Below are 20,500 nucleotides of genomic sequence, written 5' to 3' on the forward strand. Positions count from 1 at the left end.
GGTACCGAACCTCGCTACCGACTCCAACCGAACTTCGACCGACAAGTCTGGAACCCCTGGCAGGCCACAGTAATGGACAACACTGCTCCACTCCCTGCGGCGAACCCTACGCAGCTCCATTACTCCCTGGCAGGCCGTATTAACGGCCACGATTCTACTCCACTCCCTGACGAGTCACGACAGCGGACGCCGCTCCACTCTCCGTAACTGATTCCACGTGGCGAGCCACGGCGATAGCCACGATCCCACTCCACTACCCTCCGCAATAAATTTCTTCTGACTCTGGGCGACCCACTACCAGATGGTTACAGGCGTCGCTATCAATTTGTTGCCCCCTCCGTCTATAAAAGGGGAACCCCAGATACGTTATTCTATAAGCTCTCATTTTTACCTAGAAACTCTGCTAAAATTTTCGTTCGAGCACTCCATTCTTGTTGAGGTAGAGAACTGACTTGAGCGTCGGAGGGTCTTGCTGGAGCAACCCCACCTTCGGTTTAGACTTTTTTTGCAGGTCCCGACGGCGACCGCGACTCCAGCTTCTCCGGCGTAAGCAAATTTTTGCACCAACAGGATTGGCGCTAGAGGAAGGGCCAACCTTCGAGCGGTACCCTTGTTCTTAAAGGAGCGCTCAACGGAGTCACCTCCGGTCATGTTCTCCGACACCCGCTCCTCCTTTCCCCCACTGGATCCTCGCCCGATGTCTTCTCGCGAAGCATCCGCACGGCTACCCACGGCCTCCGCAGCCATATCTCGGACCCCGATCTCGCCTTTGGTTTCCCGGGCCCTGCATCCTCCGGTAATGGTCGCCGGCATGGAGTGGCCGGACAATCGACCTCCGACGGATTTCGCCAACACCATCTTGGGAGGATCCCGGCAGGAAGCAACCAACGTACCGGCCGTACCCCCCAAGCGGCAAAAGATTGAAGAGTCCATAACCTTTACTGAAGAAGACGCTCAGGGAGTCCAATTCCCTCATAACGACCCGGTCGTAGTTTCCATGAATATAGCAAATTACGACGTCCGTCGCATTCTTGTCGACAATGGAAGCTGGGCCGACATCTTGTTCTACGATGCCTTTTCAAGAATGTCCATCCTTGACAGCCATTTGAGACCGATTAGCTCCCCTCTGGTAGGGTTTATCGGTGATGCTGTTCCGACGGAAGGAATAATAACTTTGACTGTAGCCGCAGGTCGATATCCAAGGCAATCCAGGGCTCTGGTGAATTTCTTGGTGGTGAAGGCACCGTCAGCCTACAATGCAATCCTCGGCCGACCTGGCCTTAATGCTCTCCGAGCCGTCGTATCAACCTACCATTTGAAGTTGAAGTTCCCCACCAACCAGGGGATCGAAGAGGTCCGGGGAGACCAAGCCCTGGCCAGACACTGCTACAACATAGCCTTGCAAAGAAGCGACCAATCTGACCCCTGTCCCGTCGATGGACTGGATGCTCGCGATGACCTCACCGAAGAGAGGGGTGCCCCAATTGAAGATCTGGTACCAATCCCTTTGAATGACGGGAACGCGGAGCATGTAGCAATGATCGGCTCCAACCTGGGGGAGGAGGTGCGGACGCGTCTCATTGATTTTCTACGAAGAAATGCGGACATTTTCACTTGGGTTCCAGCAGACACGCCAGGGATTGACACGGAAGTCATGGAGCATCGCCTGGCCGTCGATCCAAAGCATCGACCGACGAAAGAAAAAATCTGAGGTCATACACCGGAGAGGCAGAAGGCGATAGCCGAGGAAGTGGACAAGCTCCTTAAAGCCGGATTCATTAAGGAAGTCAATTATTTTGATTGGATTTCTAACGTTGTCCTAGTCAAAAAAGCAAACGGCAAGTGGAGGATGTGCATAGACTTCAAAAAGCTGAATAAGGCCTGTCCTAAGGACAGCTACCCCCTTCCCATAATCGATCAACTGGTGGACGCGATCTCGGGCCATGAGCTCCTCACCTTCATGGATGCATTCTCCGGCTATAATCAAATCAGAATGGCGCCGGAAGACGAAGAAAAGACAGCTTTCATCACTAATCGTGGCCTTTACTGTTACAGGGTCATGCCTTTCGGCCTCAAAAATACGGGCGCAACCTACCAATGGTTGGTGAACAAAATCTTCAAGGAGCAGATCGGCCGTAACATGGAGGTCTACGTCGACGATATGCTCGTAAAAAGCAAATCTTCCAGAGATCACGTCGCCGACCTCGAGGAGACCTTCGACGCTCTCCGAAAATATAGAATGAAGCTGAACCCAACTAAATGCACTTTCGGAGTAACCTCGGAAAAGTTTCTGGGCTTCATGGTGTCGGGGCGCGGGATCGAGGCCAATCCAGAGAAAATTCGCGCCATCCAGGAGATGGCCACCCCAAAGTCGATAAAAGAGGTTTAGTGCCTCACGGGGAGGATAGCGGCCCTAAATTGCTTCATCGCAAGGTCGGCCGAATGGTGCTTACCCTTCTTTCAAACCCTCAAGCAGCCGAAGAACTTCTGTTGGCCCTCTGAGTGCCAACAGGCGTTTAAAAAATTAAGGAGCTACCTCGGCTCACCCCTGCTGTTGGCAAAGTCGGAGCCTGGGGAGGAACTATTTTTATACCTGGCGGTCTCTCCCATGGCTCTTGCGGCCGTCCTTGTCAAAGAAGAAGCGAAAGTCCAACGGCCAATCTACTACATCAGTCGTGCGTTGAGGGACGCAGAGACCAGGTACACCAAATTAGAAAAACTGAATTACGCCTTGTTGATTGCAGCCCGGAGGCTCCGGCCCTACTTTCAAGGGCACACTATGACGCTGCTCACCGATCAACCGATCAAAGTGATTTTGCACCGGGCGGACACCTCTGGGAGGATGGCAAAGTGGGCGATCGAGCTCACAGAATTCGACATCAACTGTCGACCCAGGCCAGCAGTGAAGGCCCAAATACTGGCAGATTTCATAGTGGAGTGTACTATCCCAGAGGAGGCTGAACCTGAACAAAGTAAAATTGACGACCTAAAGTCCCGACCTAACTCCCCCAAAGAAGAAGCAGATCCCTCTGATCGCTTTTGGGCCCTCTATGTGGACGGATCTTCCAACATGTCAGACGCAGGTGCAGGCCTGATCTTGGTCAGTCCGGAGGGAATCGTCGTGGAGTACGCTCTGCGTTTTGAGTTTCCCACAACAAACAATGGAGCGGAATATGAAGCTCTGATCGCAGGACTAAGGATCGCCAAAGAGCTGGGAATAGATCAGCTCCGGGTCCACAGTGACTCTCAACTAGTAGTGGGACAAGTCAACGGAAGTTACGAAGCGCGGGAGGACAGTATGGCCAAATACCTTGAAAGGGTAAAGGAGCTCGTCCCCGCCTTTAGCAGCTTCAACATCAGATAGATCCCAAGGTTGGAAAATACCAGGGTTGACCTTCTCTCCAAGCTGGCAACGCTGGCTCCAGTCGAACTGCCCAAAGATGTTCTCTTTGAAGTTCTAAAGCGCCCGAGTACAGAAGAGTCGCAGCCCGTGATGGAAATTGACCACGAGCCCAGCTGGGTCGACCCACTGATAATCTATCTCAGAGATGGAGTTCTCCCTCAGGATGCGAAAGAAGCTCGGAAGCTCCGAAATCAAGCCTCCCGATACATCCTTTATGAGGGCAAATTGTACAAGAGATCATACTTCTTGCCCCTCTTAAAATGTCTCCGACCTTCGGAAGCTGACCACGCCTTGTGGAAAGTGCATGAAGGAATCTGCGGAAACCATTTGGGGGCTAGATCTTTATCCCACAAGTTGCTTCGCCAAGGATATTACTGACCGACAATGCATCATGATTCGATTGAATATGTCAGAAAATGTGATCGATGTCAGAGATATGCTAACGTCCAGAGACAGCCCGCCACCGAGCTCACACCTTTGAGTGCCCCATGACCTTTTGCGCAATGGGGGATGGACATCCTTGGCCCCTTTCCCATGGCGTCTGGGCAGAGGAAGTTCCTCCTTGTAGCGATCGACTATTTCATCAAATGGGTTGAAGCCGAACCACTAGCAAAAATCACAGAAGCAAAAGTGTAAGATTTCGTCTGGAAGTCGATCGTGTGTAGGTTCGGTCTGCTTAGGACCCTAATCACTGATAATGGACGGCAATTCGCGGGAGCGAAATTCATCGAATTCTGTGAAGATCTAAACATCTCCCACAACTTCACATCGGTAGCCCATCCTCAGGCGAACGGCGAAGCTGAGGTGACTAACAGAACCCTTTTGCAGGGGATTAAGACAAGGCTCGAAAAAGTGAAGGGAACTTGGGCGGACGAACTTTATCATGTGTTGTGGGCGTATCGAACTACCCAGAGGCTGCCCACAGGGGAGACCCCCTTTGCTTTGGCCTTCGGTACGGAGGCCGTCATCCCAATTGAGCTTAAACTCCCGTCAGCGCGAGTCGTGGCATTCGACGAACATCAAAATTCGCAAAGTCTTAAAGCCAACCTCGACCTGCTGGAAGAAAGATGGGAGATAGCCCAGGTTCGAATGGCAGCCTACAGACAGAAAGTCGCTCGGTATTACAACGCCCGGGTCAAGAACAAAGTCTTTAGAGCAAGAGATCTAGTGCTTCGACGAGCCGCTGTCTCGCAACCTCAGGATCGAAGAAAACTCGCCCCAAACTGGAAAGGCCCGTATGAGGTCAAAGAAGTAGTCCGGTCCGGAACTTATTATCTTAAGAAGCTCGGAGGGGCCGACCTCCCACGACCATGGAGCTCGGAAAACTTACGGATGTACTATCAATAACTTCATTTTAATTAAAAGTTGTATATCTGCATATCTTTGGCACTATCCTACATCTACAGGACAATCCAAACAAATTATATCAGAAGCGAGAGGGGAACCTCGTCTCGACAAAATCGAAGGCCCGGTTCCCTTTAGACCGGATGGGGGGAGAGGCCCTGCAACGCCCATATGCGCCCCCACAGCCCTGTTAGGGACAGGAGGAGAACCTCGCCCTAACTTGAGCAAAGTCGAAGACCCGGTTCCCTTTAGACCGGATGGGGGGAGAGGCCCTGCAACGCCCATATGCGCCCCCACAGCCCTGTTAGGGACAGGAGGAGAACCTCGCCTTAACTTGAGCAAAGTCGAAGACCCGGTTTCCTTTAGACCGGATGGGAGGAGAGGTCCTGCAACGCCCATATGCGCCCCCATAGCCCTGTTAGGGACAGGAGGAGAACCTCGCCCTAACTTGAGTAAAATCGAAGGCCCGGTTCCCTTTAGATCGGATGGGGGGAGAAGCCCTGCAACGCCCATATGCGCCCCCACAGCCCTGTTAGGGACAGGAGGAGAACCTCGCCCTAACTTGAGCAAAGTCGAAGACCCGGTTCTTTTTAGACCGGATGGGGGGAGAGGTCCTGCAACGCCCATATGCGCCCCCACAGTCCTATTAGGGACAGGAGGAGAACCTCGTCCTAACTTGAGCAAAGTCGAAGACCCGGTTCCCTTTAGACCGGATGGGGGGAGAGGCCCTGCAACGCCCATATGCGCCCCCACAGCTCTGTTAGGGACAGGAGGAGAACCTCGCCCTAACTTGAGCAAAGTCGAAGGCCCGATTCCCTTTAGACCGGATGGAGGGAGAGGCCCTGCAACGTCCATATGCGCCCCCACAGTCCTGTTAGGGACAGGAGGAGAACCTCGCCCTAACTTGAGCAAAGTCGAAGGTCCGATTTTCTTTAGGCCGGATGGGGGGAGAGGCCCTGCAACGCCCATATGTGCCCTCACAGTCCTGTTAGGGACAGAAGGAGAACCTCGCCCTAACTCGAGCAAAGTCGAAGGCCCGGCTCTCTTTAGGCCGAAAGGTGGGAAGGGCCCAGCAACGCCCATATGTACGCCCACGGCCGCGTTAGAAACAAGAGGAGGACCTCGTCCTAACCAGAGCTGAAACCTGTTACGATAGGAATGGGGGAAGAACCTCGTCCCGGCATCAATTAAAAGTCTGGTCGTTCAAAGACCAGAAGAGAAAAAGGGGGGACTTTCCCCAACGGCCCCCTCGCAATAAAATTCCATCCGGACTCCTATGGGAGCCGGACTTTGTCTCTAACCTTGACTGCAGGTGGACTCCGCCCGGACTCCTACGGGAGCCGAACTCCGTTCCCAACCTCAACTGCTGAAGGGCTCCGTCCGGACTCCTACAGGAGCCGAGCTCCGCCCGCGACTTCATTTACAGGCTTCGTCCGGACTCCCACGGAGATCGGACTCCACCTCCTGCCCCAACTGCAGGAAGACTCCGCCCAGACTCCCACGGGAGCCGGACTTCGCCCGGACTTCACTTACGGGAGCCGAACTCCTGTAGCCTCACCAAGAGCGGAGAAAAAATTCCAAGTGAAAAAGAAAAAGGAAGGCGATGGATCGCGTCAGCGACGAATAGAAAACAAACAGCGTCCAAGATGCAGAGAACCATGTCTCGGCAAGGATTGGGGCTCTCATCAAGAACCTCAGCTTTCAAGGAAGCTTTCAACACAAGCCCAAGGTAAGACAACTTCCTCAGGGTGACAGAAGCTCAGACCTCCGAGCTCGAGCCCTGATGGGGGCACCAAACCCGAATGGCCCCAGACGACTCTGCGGCCACGAACAAAAAAGATGGGTCGATACGATAGCAATCGGGTACCTCCGAACGATAATGGCAAAGGAAAGAAGTTCGGCAGACAACAATTCGACGCAAAGTGCGGACGAGATAATAAAATCTCCTTCTCATTTTTCAATCAACAAGATGTACGTTACAAGACCCGGAGGGCCAGAAAAGAATACACTATTACAAGACTCGGATACACGACTTGGAAGAGATACACCGGAGGCTACTTCAGGCTGTAAACTTCTCTTCCCGGTTCTGTCCAACCGTATTTTTCAGTGCATGTGTTAAACATGCTCGGCTTTCTCCCGCTCCATCTCCGGAATCCCAACCTTAGGGGGAAAAGAATGGGATAGAGTTCAGGAGGCAGCAAAGGCAACGGCAGCGGCGACGACGACCTGTTTCAAGAAGAACCGGGGTTTCCCCGGGGACAGCGATGGCGTCGGAGATATGCGCCATCACCGAATGCCCCATGACAATCGCCGTCCTAGACGTTCCGGCAAGGTCAGCATGTGCTACTTCCACCGTCTCCGCAACAAGTTTTACTGCCCCACCATCGGCGCCGACCGCTTCTGGTCCCTCGGCTCCGACGACATCAAGGATCCTGCCACGGCTTGTGACAACGACTCTGCCCCCTTGACCGGCGTCGCCCCGATCAGCTACTCCGAAATTCTCGGGCGGAACGCCTTCACCGGTTGTCCCCGTTATTAAACCCCTGTTGTTGAAGGGATTCTCCCTCGAGCCCCCTTCAAAGCGACGGGAACCCACGGCGGCACGACCGGAGGACTCGCAGACTGCTGTTCTCCTCCTTGCACCCTTCCAAGTTCGTGGCATCCTCTTGAGATTGGCCTCCAGGGCGGAGGTCCTGACGGGGGAACCCCTTAAAGAGAATCGGGGGACTGAAAATGGCGGAGAGCCGGCGAAGATGGCAAAAATCGATGCAAAGGATGCTCGGAGTCGGAAGGGGCACCGATGGAGTGGCTGAGTGGCTAAGCTCTCTGGCGAAAGGAAGATATCGTCCCTCAAGCGAAGTGAAGCCCCCCAAGGAAGGGTGGGGGGTTTAAATAGGCAACGGAGCCTAGCGCAATTATGGTGGCGAGTGTCCCTAGGCCAACCGGTGCTCACCACGTGTCCCGCGTGTCCCATTCGTCGCTACCTGGGGTTGACTGTTCGCAAACTTTCATGGCACGATGCTTGGGATCATGTCCCGGTGGGAGTTTCGAAAAGACTCTTTGAGTCGCTCTAATCGAAAAAAGGGCTCCGACATGCGCGCATTAAATGCCAATATATCTGAGGACGGTTGCGCGCGGGCGTCAGAGGGAGAACTTCGGCTGCGACGACCTCTCTGTACTTCCTTCATTCGAAATTTAAACTCGGAAGTAGGGGACTGGTGTTGGGTATAAAATATCCTCGGCCGAAGTTCTTGGCGGGATTGACCCTCGCAAGTCTCTTCTGACTTTCGACTGCTGTTGGTGAACTCCCATCGCTCCGCCCGGATTTCTACGGGAGCCGGGCTCCGTCCTCGACTCCAATGGCTGCAGACAGTCTTCGTCCGGACTCCTACGGGAGCCGGACTCCGCCCACGACTTCAACCGCAAGTAGACTCCGCCCGGACTCCTACGGGAGCCGGGCTCCGTCCTCAACTTCAACTGCTGGTAAGCCTTGTCCGAACTCCTACGGAGGCCGGACTTCTCTTTGATTTTAATTGCAGGAAGACTCCGCCCGGATTCCTACGGGAGTCGAGCTCCGTCCTCGACTCCAACGGCTGCAGACAGACTTCGTTCGGACTCCTACGGGAGCCGGACTCCGCCCACGACTTCAACTGCAAGTAGACTCCACCCGGACTCCTACGGGAGCCGGGCTCCATCCTCAACTTCAACTGCTGGTAAGCCTTGTCCGGACTCCTACGGGGACCGAACTTCGCCTTTGATTTTAATTGCAGGAAGACTCCGCCCGGATTCCTACGGGAGTCGGGCTCCGTCCTCGACTCCAACGGCTGCAGACAGACTTCGTCCGGACTCCTACGGGAGCCGGACTCCGCCCACGACTTCAACCGCAAGTAGACTCCGCCCGGACTCCTACGGGAGCTGGGCTCCATCCTCAACTTCAACTGCTGGTAAGCCTTGTCCGGACTCCTACGGGGGCCGGACTTCGCCTTTGATTTTAATTACAGGAAGACTCCGCCCGGATTCCTACGGGAGCCGGGCTTCGTCCTCGACTCCAACGGCTGCAGACAGACTTCGTCCGGACTCCTACGGGAGCCGGACTCCGCCCACAACTTCAATCGCAGGTAGACTCCGCCCGGACTCCTATGGGAGTCGGGCTCCGTCCTCAACTTCAACTGCTGGTAAGCCTTGTCCAGACTCCTACGGGGGCCGGACTTCGCCTTTGATTTTAATTGCAGGAAGACTCCGCCCGGATTCCTACGGGAGTCGGGCTCCGTCCTCGACTCCAACAGCTGCAGACAGACTTCGTCCGGACTCCTACGGGAGCCGGACTCCGCCCACGACCCCAACTGCAAGTAGACTTCGTCCGGACTCCTACGGATGCCAGACTTCGTCTTCTATTCCGACTGCGGGAAGATCTCGCCCAAACTCCTATGGGTACCGGACCTCGCTACCGACTCCAACCGAACTTCGACGGACAAGTCTGGACCCCCTGGCAGGCCACAGTAACGGACAACACTGCTCCACTCCCTGCGGCGGACCCTACGCAGCTCCATTACTCCCTGGCAGGCCGTATTAACGGCCACAATTCTGCTCCACTCCCTGACGAGTCACGACAGCGGACGCCGCTCCACTCCCCGTAACTGATTCCACGTGGCGAGCCACGGCGATAGCCACGATCCCACTCCACTACCCTCCGCAATAAATTCCTCCTGACTCTGGGCGGCCCACTACCAGACGGTTACAGGCGTCGCTATCAATTTGTTGCCCCCTCCGTCTATAAAAGGGGAACCTCAGATACGTTATTCTATAAGCTCTCGTTTTTACCTAGAAACCCTGCTAAAATTTTCGTTCGAGCACTCCATTCTTGTTGAGGCAGAGAACTGACTTGAGCGTCGGAGGGTCTTGCCGGAGCAACCCCACCTCCGGTTTAGACTTCTTTTGCAGGTTCCGGCGGCGACCGCGACTCCAGCTTCTCCGACGTAAGCGAATTTTTGCACCAACAATAATCATATAAATATTAAGTAATATGAATATAATATTATATCACTATATAGTATTTTATCCTAATCATCCATTAATATTTTATAAAATTTTGGCCATAGATCTTAAAAGGATATTTTGGAAAAAAAATATCACCATATTCCATCCCATGGAAAGTGCAAAAACCTACCTTTTCCTTGGATTTTCACCTCCCATGAAATGTAGGAAGTGAAGAGCTTTTTTCATTCTCTCTTCTCTTAAAATTCCAACCAAACAAAAAGTCCTCTCTTTACTTTTCAAGAATTATCTTTTTTAGGGCTGAGCATTGGATGAATTTAGTTGGGTTGGGAGAAAAATTTTATCTGACCGAATCCAATCGGATTGAAGAAAATTCAACTTAACGCCGACCGTTTATTATATATAAATTGTTTGAAACCAAAGTAAACGGTTTGTAGTAAATTTGGATGGATTGTGTCGGTTTGTATTTCAGTGTTGATCCAATATTGATTTTAAGTCTAATATTGGTCCACTTAAGTTTATTTACTTTTTTTTATCAATTTAATGTAAAAGAGGCCTAAACCTTATAAGTTATAAAATTTGTACTTATTGTTAAATCTGTACAAAACAAAACAAAAAAAGAGAAGATTTACTCATCTGAAAGTAACTCCATCTGAAAGCTTCTATTTTAGAATTATCTCAAATTGATGTGTTTTCATCAATAATTCAATATTAATATCCTCGTGAATCTAAATAGAGGATACGGTATTTTTTTGAATGAAGTATTGAAGTCTAAACAACACCATCTCAAAATAAATGGGAGTTTGTGAAATATTACATTGATTAGATTCGATTTTATATGGATTAAAAATGTAAAAATTAAATTCGATCGTAAATAATTTTTTATAAATTTTAATCTAATTATATCTGATTTATATCTTTCAATTGATCGCAATCAATATTTATTAAATCAAATTAGATAATTTTTTTTTAATTTTAATTAATTAATTAATTAATTATTTATTTATTTTCCTTCACCTTCCGTCAACCGAACGAATCCCTAATCGCTAACGCCACGTTCACCTGTTGCCACTGCCCGCGAGGTCACCAATTCGCCGCAACCGCCCACCCACCAACCTCTTTTGCACCTCCTCGTTATTATTGGCCTGTTCTGTCTCCTTCTCTCCAACCCTGTCCTTCACTCCCACGCATCACCATCTTTTACAGCCCATGCATTTACTCCCTAAGACGGTAGATCACATCAAGAATTATTTAAGGTAATCCTTAAATAAATTGGTGACATGCTCAACGCGTTGCCATAGTACCGTCCGTCATTTAATTCTCGCATTTGAAGAGTCCAACTGTTAGCGGACGCAGTCCAACCTCCTCCAGCTACGGACAGCTAGAGTCCCGGGCACTACGAGGCATTTGCTTGGTTCCATTTTCCACGCTTCCTCTTCTAGCAGGGCTCCGCCCCTTCGATCATGGCGAGGCAAAGAATCAAAATTTTTGGTGTGCGGGTCAGAAGGACGGATTTCCTATTTTGTTATATTTCGCCGGACATCCATCTTAAAGATAAAATTTAAAAACAAAATTAGAATAGAATTTCACCTACCAACAAAGTCTTTTACCCTTATAATTTAAAAATAAAAATAAAAATAAAAAAAAATCATGTGCTTGAAGAGTGGTTATTTGCTCGCATTCTTTTTCCTTCCTCACGAGATCTTTTTCCTCATCCCTGAGTCTTTTTGTTCTCCTGAGGTTATTCGCCCGTATTCTTCCTTCTTCCTCATGAGCTCTTTTTCCTCATCCCCGTGTCTTTCTGTTCTCTTGTGAATCTTCTTCTTTATAAAAATATTACGATCATGTTTATCAATACACAATCTCTAATCATCCAATGGATACTTAGCAAAATATCATCCAGCATCCCAATATATATTTTTAGATAAATCAATATGTAATTTTTAAACATATGTCATAGTCAAATGATATGCACCTAACAAAACAGTCATTTAGTACCCCAATGTATATCTATAATTTTTAAAATATAATATTCATTGGTATACAATTTATGATCGGATAATACACACTTGTCAGCTTCCAGACACATATTATAAATATCTTTGATATATATCTAGCAGCAATTAATCCAATATATATCTTCAGATAAATTGATATACATTTTTTAGATCATAGTGTTTACCGGTAGGTAATATACGTACGTACATAGTAAAATAGTTATCTAGCATCCAAATATATATCTTCATATAAATCGATACATAGTCTTTGATATATGGTATTCATCAATACCCACTATATGGCTAGGTGATATAAATCTCGTAAAATAATCATCTAGCATCCCAATATATATATATGTAAATGAATCGATATAGTTTCTAAAAAATGACGTTCACAGATGCGCACAGTACATTGTCAAGTGAAACATATCTGTCGATTTTGCTGATCATAAAAAGAGAGAATTGGAGGATGAGAAATGAACTCAGGAAGAAAAGAAAGGTCCACAAATAGGAGAGATGGCTTAATGACGAAAAGGATGAATAGAGAGAGAGTTTGATGAAGAAGAAGAAAGGATGCTGATGGAGAGCCTCTTTTTATGTATATGATTTCTTTTTTTTTTTCTTTGAAGTTACTAAATTATCGAGCTCTATTGGTAGTAGGAGTTCCATTCCAATTAGGTTTTTGGGTTTCGCACCAGAGGAAACATGGCAAACTAGGAAATCCAATCCATACAATATTCTTTGGTACCTGCATCAAAGAGTTTTTGTTTGTATAAAGACTTGGCCTACATGCAGCTAGCGTTGACTATGTCTCTACCATTTATATTGGAATGGCCTCTGCGACATTGATATGGAGAAATTATTAGTGAACTAGATCCACAGTAGATGGATGCCAAGGAAAGGGGAGTGACAACTGATGCAAGCAGCGGTTCGGATAGTTTATCAAGAGATTATAATTATTTTCTAGTTTCTACAAGAAGTGACATGAGGATTACTATTTATCTTTGTATATATTTTGGTGATTAAAACCCACACCGACATTACATATAATTAAATTAGCAGTGGCCAATCTAGTCAAACTAATAATTTCTCTATTATTGCTGTCAAAGTTAGGTGACAACTAATCTCACACGTGGACAGCAAACTAGAAAGAAGATACTATATTTAAATGCTAAAATAGATGACTTCGCCTCCCTCACTTGACATGACACATCAACTACGTACTTTGCCACAAGGCCGACCCTCAAGGGTTCAGGTCGTATATTCCGTGCAAAAGATCCTCTAGTCCCTTTCTTAATTCCATCCATTTGTATAGTTCTTGAAGCGGTCATCATGTTATCCAATCGTTGATGTCGCGAATGGTGAACCATTCTTTCATGCAAAACATAAACCTAAATCCGACCCTCAAAATGTAAGGTTCAAGATCATCTATCAGGGCATATCTTTGCCTCTGACGGGATAAGTAGGTCTCATCGTTATCCAATAGGAGGTAACAACGTAACATCACATCCCTTGTTTCTTTGATAAATGAAAATTTCATTATATGTTTTCAAAAATTTTATTGCAATTGCTTGCCCGTAATGGAGCCAAATTTCTACTAGAAAATCCTTGCGGCCAACATGTGGCAACACTACATGTTTGACACATGCTGCCAACCGACAAATTGTATAACAAGCCTCTAAATCTATCTGAAAAACACATTGCTAAAAATTCCCTTCCAGCTTTTTTATCTCTTTTACATAGCATTGTTCCATAGAAACCAACTCCTCTGCGGTGTGAGCGATGCATCATGCTACGGTGCATTATACTGGCTGTCCATTGTACGATGAACGATCAATAAACAATGCATACTGTGTATATGCACAACCGACGCCCATACGCTTATTGTTTGCTGGTTGTCTATCCAATATGATACACCGCGTGCTATGATGTACCCTTGAGGATCCATGCTCTTTCCGATATCACGGACTTCACCGTAGGACACCTCCAAAGTTCTTGCTTGAAGATAGAAGTTTAGTTCTTGCTTGAAGAAGTTTAGGTGGGTGGCACTAAAAACTCACCTGCCACTTTGAACGTCCATAAATACCGTTCCAATTTTTCGGATGCAGCAAAGCTACGGTAAATGCCGCTGCATTGCCCAAATTTGCACGGGAAGAGTGATATGAATGAGCCCACCGCACTAAAATGATGGAAGCGGGTTCCACTCTCTCCCTCTTTTATTTTGGTATACCGTATACTTACCGACTGTGGAGTAGCTAGTGGTTACATCTGTTTCGAAGCCTCACGCATTCTGCATGGAGACAGCGTTCAAGGAGATTATCTTTATATGAGTATGGCATCATCCGGTGGTTAGAGTAGAAGCTTCCACTGGCGAGAAACCGGAGCTCATCTTTGCACTTGACCATTCATGTGACGGCGTTAACACCTTCACGGCATCCAGAGTCCTTTTCTTTCTCTATATATCTAGGCTTTGCGCGCAACAAAGAGTCTGAAATCTTCTTTAGACTTATTCTATTCCATGTACCCACGCTTTCTTTTAGTTGGTGGTAGATAGATGGCATTTGTCCTTTGGAGATCAGCAGCAGCAGTACTTAGTCTCTGCCTTCTGCATTTCTGCCACTCAGAGAAAGGTTTGTATCCTTCGGTCTCTTCCAGCCAGATGAGCAGTCTAATAGCATGTATCCAATTCAACCGTTACATTCGAACAGTGGTGGACTGTTTTTTTTTCTTGTTTTTTTTTTTGGGCAAGTAACTGTACTGAATTGAAGTCTTATGAACTCGCTCTTCTTCTTGACTCTTCTTTATGAGCAGCGCCAAATTATAGCTTTGTGAAGAGTGCCGAGCATGCTCCACCGATATCATACTATGACTACATCATCGTTGGCGGCGGGACGGCGGGCTGTCCTCTGGCCGCCACCCTCTCCCAAAAGTTCAAGGTTTTGCTTCTAGAGAGAGGCGGCTCCCCCTATGGCAACAAGAACATAACCAACTTGGCCTACTTCGCCAACACCCTTGCCGATGACTCCCCTACGTCGGCCTCGCAGCGCTTCGTGTCAGAGGATGGAGTCATCAACGCACGGGCTCGTGTGCTTGGTGGTGGGAGCTGCCTCAATGCGGGGTTCTACACACGAGCCAGCCCGCAGTACGTGCGGAAGGCTGGTTGGGATTGGAGACTGGTGAATGAGTCCTACAGATGGGTAGAGAAGATTGTGGTATTCGAACCACCTGTGCTTCAATGGCAGTCAGCTTTGAGGGACGGGCTTCTGGAGGTCGGCCTGACGCCATTCAATGGATACAGTTTTGATCACATATATGGGACTAAAGTTGGGGGAACCATATTCGATATGGATGGGCACAGGCACACTGCTGCCGATTTGCTCGAGTATACGAACCCGGGTGGGCTTACAGTGCTCTTGCATGCCAGAGTGGGAAAGATCATGTTCAGGCACAACGGTGAGGTTTTGCTTAACACGAGCATTATAATGTGCAAAAGCACTTAAGGGGTGCTTGGTTGGGGGAACGGAGGTTTGGAATAGAAATCGAAATCGATGGTTTCAATTCCAGCCACTTGATCGGAGGGAGTTTCATTCTGCTTTCGATTCAAGGATGGAACGGAAATGGCTTAATCTATCTAAAACTTAATCTCTCCTCTCCTCTATGGATTCAAATTTCAATTCCGATTTCGATTCTTGTCATGAACCAAACACTGCAGAGAATGTGATCATTTCGATTCCCATTCATATTCATTCCGATTCTGATTTCGATTTCGAACACGAACCAAACACCCTCTAAGGATATATGGCTACTTGGACAACATATTTGCATGATATTTTCATTCTTCTATATGGATAGGAATTGGTTAAGAGATAGAAAAATGAAGAAATAAAAAAGATTTTTTTTCTCCGTTAATATAATACCACGATAATGATAATGATATTTTAGATTGCCAAGCTAGCTTTATATTTGCATGATACTCACCATTTATGATGCACTACTTTGTCTTCAGGAAAACAAAGGCCAGTAGCCCATGGAGTGGTGTTCAGAGACCCGGCGGGAACCAAGCACAAAGCCTACCTGAAGAAGGGAACCAAGAACGAGATCATACTCTCAGCAGGAGCCATTGGGAGTCCTCAGCTGCTGATGCTGAGTGGCATCGGCCCGAGGAGCCACCTCGAGTCGCTGGGCATCAGGGTGTTAGTGGACCAGCCAAACGTCGGGCGGGGCATGGCAGACAACCCCATGAACGCCATCTTCGTCCCTTCCCCGGAGCCGGTCGAGGTTTCTCTCATTCAGGTCGTCGGTATCACAAAGTTCGGGAGCTTCGTCGAGGGGGCCAGTGGGTCCAATTTTGCCTCTCCCACCTCCGGCGAGCCTACGAGCAGAAACTTTGGCATGTTCTCTCCTCAGGTGCTTACTAAAAGAGCTTCACAGTCCTTTTCCTGGCAGCCTACGTTATGGAACGTTGGTGAGGCTGGTTGGTCTAATCATAGCAGTCCACGCACCGTGATTCCTTCAGATATGGTGAACTTTTATATCTAACTTATTTTTTTGCACCTCCCAAGTTAAAGGTGGACGGCTATGATTGATTGATCAGCTTCCCTCTCTACTGCGGGGAAGAAATTTTAAAAAATTGAAAACGGAGCGCTCGGGCCACCCTCCCGCGGAGCAACATTAAGGTGAATTAAGCTAAGGATTTATCTCAACCCAGGAGAAACTCAAAACATGATAATGATATGCCAAGATCTCCTTCAATATATTTATATCATATCAATTGATGTTGCTCGATATCCAGGAAATCATCAATTTATATAAAGACGAAATTAGGTCCTATGTTTAGGACACACTGTGTTGATGAATGGTTGATGTAGATAGGAACTGATGTCTTCGCCGAATTGAAAGACCTCGCTCTCACCTAACGTCAAAAGTTTTCTTGAAAGATTTTCCGAAAAAAAAAAAGAAAATATAGGATTTATTTTAACTAATTATGTTACATCATTTCTTTAAAGAGAAAAACGTACACAACCTAGCTAATAGTGCACCAAAAATGGCTTGAACAGAAGGGACTCAATGGGCAGCATAAGGGCCAAGCCCAGTTTGGGGCCGGTTTCAGTTTCGACCCAACTGGGCTCATATTAGCCTGCTAACATCAGACATTAAATTGGACTTTATTCACCTTTTGTTGGCCTCCTATTGGATCAGGCCGGCTCAAAGCAAACCAACTTCTTCAGCTATCAAAAAGGAGGCAGACCTGGTCCTGTAGCCCACACAACTTTGAGCTTCTGTAGTTGTGGGCTAAACACAAGTTGGAGCTCAAAAATTTTAAGGTTGAGGCAAATCATGGTCATCCCTTCTAACTAACATGGCATTCTTTTGTCCTCCAATTGTTCGTGCACCTCATTTGTTGCTTCCTTGTTTCCTGAAACTTGGGTTACAAAGAATTTACTGCCCTAGTTCATTTTTTTCCCCCCTCTCTGAAGTAGTCTCTTAATGTTTCAGACATCATTCTAAGTTCACCCTCCTAATTTTTGGTTGCATCTGCAGACTGGTCAACTATCCACGGTTCCACCCAAGCAAAGAACTCCTGAAGCCATTGCAAGAGCAGTCCATGCCATGAACAATATTGAGGAATCTTTTTTCAGAGGTGGATTCATCCTTGAAAAGGTTGCTGGCCCCCTCTCTAGGGGTCATCTTGAGCTTCGCAACAGGAATCCAGACGACAACCCATCGGTCACCTTCAACTACTTCAAGGATCCCTTGGACCTCCAAAGATGCATCAAAGGCATCGAGACCATCGAGAAAGTGGTGCAGTCCAAGGCATTCTCTAGGTTCAGGTATCCTTACATATCGATAGAAGCGTTGCTCAATATGACGGCGAACTTTCCGACGAACATGATTCCAAGGCATGACAACGATTCCAAGTCCTTGGCACAGTACTGCAAGGACACCGTGATGACCATTTGGCACTACCATGGGGGTTGCCAGGTTGAACGAGTCGTCGATTATGATTACAAAGTTCTTGGTGTCGATGCACTTCGAGTCATCGATGGATCCACGTTTAATTCCTCACCTGGAACCAATCCACAGGCAACAGTCATGATGCTGGGAAGGTAAATATTAATATATTCCTTCTTCCAACTTTAATTGTTTAGCAACTTCATCGTCATCGCCATCATCATCATCATCCTTTCTTCTTCTTCTTCTTCGTTTTTACCTTGTAGGAGAGTGTTTTGTGCCAAAGTCTGAAAATGGTCGGCCGGTTTGGTGAGAACTGAGACGTTTTTTTTTTTGCGACGTGTTAACATTTTCAAAAGCCTCATATCATGTGTTATATATATTATGGAATCTCAATTTCAAAGAAGAAAATATATTATGTGACAGCATTAGTACCATTTTTCAGACATTATTAAATCCTTGCAAGCTTCAGAGTAGTAGTGTTACTGCAATAGTAATTAGTAAAATTTTTCTGTTTACAATTGATGCTAGGGTAATCCACTAATCAAGCTTATCTAGTCATAACTTACAATTTTATTAAATTTTATGGTAGTTGAGTTTCTAATTTACTTTTCTTTCCTGCAAAAATAAATATTGATTTTTAAAGCATGCTCCCTTTGGTCTTTATTAGGTATATGGGAATCAGAATCCAAAATGAAAGGTTGGGAACGCATGAAGCGGAGAGCAAAGCCTGAATGCTTTTCTCGTGCGGAAGAGGAGTTCCTGGGAGCCTATGCGTTGGTATCCCTTAATATGTTCTGAGGAAACATTCAAAAAAAGAAAGTTCTCAGGACTACTTTGTTTGAAAAATATGGTCCTCCGGATTGTTTGTTTCGCAGTGAATTTTGAAAAGCTATCATATGCCTAAGGATCAATCCTTAAGTGCCGACAATGCAACAAGTGCAATGGAACTAGTTTTGTAAAATTCTCTTATTTCGTGGAAAGAAGTTTGTGTATTGACCTTTTTAACAAAATTGACTCGGTTGTGAACAACAGTCTTTTCAGATAATAGTTTCTCTTTCAAGCAACAAGTTGGATATTCAAAGTTGGATGGGTGCAATAGTCAAATTACATATAATCGAACTGATAACAAGTGGAACAAAGATGATGTCGCCTTTGTATATCGCCTTTGTTTAACTCTGGTTCTCTTCAAAAAGACAAGGAAGGCCAAGCCCCACTAAAAATTGGAATGCATACATTCAAAATCGAGGCCAATCTTTTGGTGGTGGCGGTCAATCTTGGTTTCAATTTTCTATTGTTTGTTATGGTCTCAGTTTTTGGTTTTAATAGATTTTTCTTCAGTTAAGTAAGAGAAACTTCTATTTTTTCAGAGTGAAATATAGGTAGTGAGTTTTTTTTTTTTTTTTTGTCCTAGTCTTTTGAATTTTTATAGTTTAGTGGAGGTATACTCCTGCATGTTTCTCTATCTACAAATATGCAATCCTCTTGGATTTTTCAAAGTTCTTCAAGAATAGTAGTAGCTCATAATTGATCAGAAATGATTGGCTCTATAGTTAATTAATTTCATACTAAGAAATGGCTAATTAATTTGGGCTAGACTCCAGAGTGCATTTTTCCGAGAAGTGCTACTGGGATCTTGCCTCCTTAATGGTCTCTTGATCTTTTTCCATGTGAGGAGAATGAACAATTTGGCTTGCACTAAATTTTTTGATGTAATTGAGTTAGACTATAAATTCTAGCCTTCCTTTCTGAGTAGACCAATCTCAACTGTCAAACTGCTGGGGAAAATGAATGAAAAGTAACTTAGACCATCTTTAGTGCGGAATAACCGAGAGCCTATCTATCACCCATACGGACTTATACCACTGTCAAGATCCTGTCCATGTAAGCGTGGGTATCTAAGATGCTGCATGCTCATGGTTTTGATCCACTTCACATCTCTGTTGAAAGATCATGTGTGAGATTTAGTTCTATGCGGAACAGTTGTCAAGCCGAATTGAGCTCTGACATGCATATCAAAGTTTGTAGCATTGGCCTTTCTGTCTCTCTCAAATTTCATGCACTTGGATGACATGATTTGTGTTGTTGGATGATAATATAGATCCATGTAGTAACCATATTGTTAATGTGGCTTGAATTTTGGATATTTTTTATGAGCTCGAACTATGATCCGATCCGAAAAGCCCGGATTATGACCTGAATGAAATTTTTGGGAGGTCTGTGATGGTAGCCCACCACTGACCTCATTGGGGGGTGAGGGGGGCAACGCCCTCGCGGTACAGATCAATATAAATATTGTACTTTCTGCCAATCTCGGCAGTTTTGTGAAAGAGATTTGGAAAATCAAATTGCAACTAGGGTTTGGAGAGTTCTGAGTGATTGTATCTCTCTTTTCATCATAGTGAAAATTTTCTCTCGTGTCTTGCTCGTGGACGTAGGCTTTTCCGTCGAACTACGTAAATCCTGTGTTTGTTTTTTCTTCTCTTCTCTATTTTGTGTGATTGTACGAATCTGTGTGTGCCCTATATTTGTACTTGCTGTAACACATATCAATAATGAGCAACTTTTGCTCACATTCAGAGGACAATATATGGCAGAAGTGAAGAGAGAATAATCTTACAAGAAGGGATCGATGTACCAAGACCACCATATCTCTCTTTCTTTCAGACTCGGAGTACCGCACATTTTAAAGAGGTCAAAAACAAAGCAAAGGGAATCACAAATAGGGGTTATACTTTTATAGGCATGGCAATAGGGAGAAAAGAAGTGAAGAGGATATCCATAGTATAACCGACTCCCAACCCTCAGC

At 46.5% G+C, this 20,500-nt stretch overlaps 1 protein-coding gene across 1 annotated transcript; it reads left to right on the forward strand.

Moving 5' to 3' along the window:
* The first annotated feature begins 14,293 nt into the window (after positions 1-14,293).
* Positions 14,294-18,676, forward strand: LOC105043376 (protein HOTHEAD). Its single transcript, XM_010920900.3, has 5 exons — positions 14,294-14,369; positions 14,551-15,192; positions 15,746-16,146; positions 17,281-17,846; positions 18,362-18,676. The coding sequence occupies exons 1-5, from the start codon at positions 14,294-14,296 to the stop codon at positions 18,423-18,425; spliced, it is 1,749 nt and encodes a 582-aa protein (XP_010919202.1). The 3' UTR covers positions 18,426-18,676.
* Positions 18,677-20,500: the final 1,824 nt, after the last annotated feature.

Source organism: Elaeis guineensis, chromosome 4 (assembly GCF_000442705.2).
Source record: "Elaeis guineensis isolate ETL-2024a chromosome 4, EG11, whole genome shotgun sequence".
Lineage (NCBI taxonomy): Eukaryota > Viridiplantae > Streptophyta > Magnoliopsida > Arecales > Arecaceae > Elaeis > Elaeis guineensis.

Excerpts from the sequence above, each read along its gene's own strand:
- LOC105043376 (XM_010920900.3), top strand. The coding sequence starts at position 14,294 with ATGGCATTTGTCCTTTGGAGATCAGCAGCAGCAGTACTTAGTCTCTGC. Across the intron at positions 15,193-15,745 it reads GATCATGTTCAGGCACAACG|GAAAACAAAGGCCAGTAGCC; the intron begins GTGAGGTTTTGC and ends CTTTGTCTTCAG. Across the intron at positions 17,847-18,361 it reads ACAGTCATGATGCTGGGAAG|GTATATGGGAATCAGAATCC; the intron begins GTAAATATTAAT and ends GGTCTTTATTAG.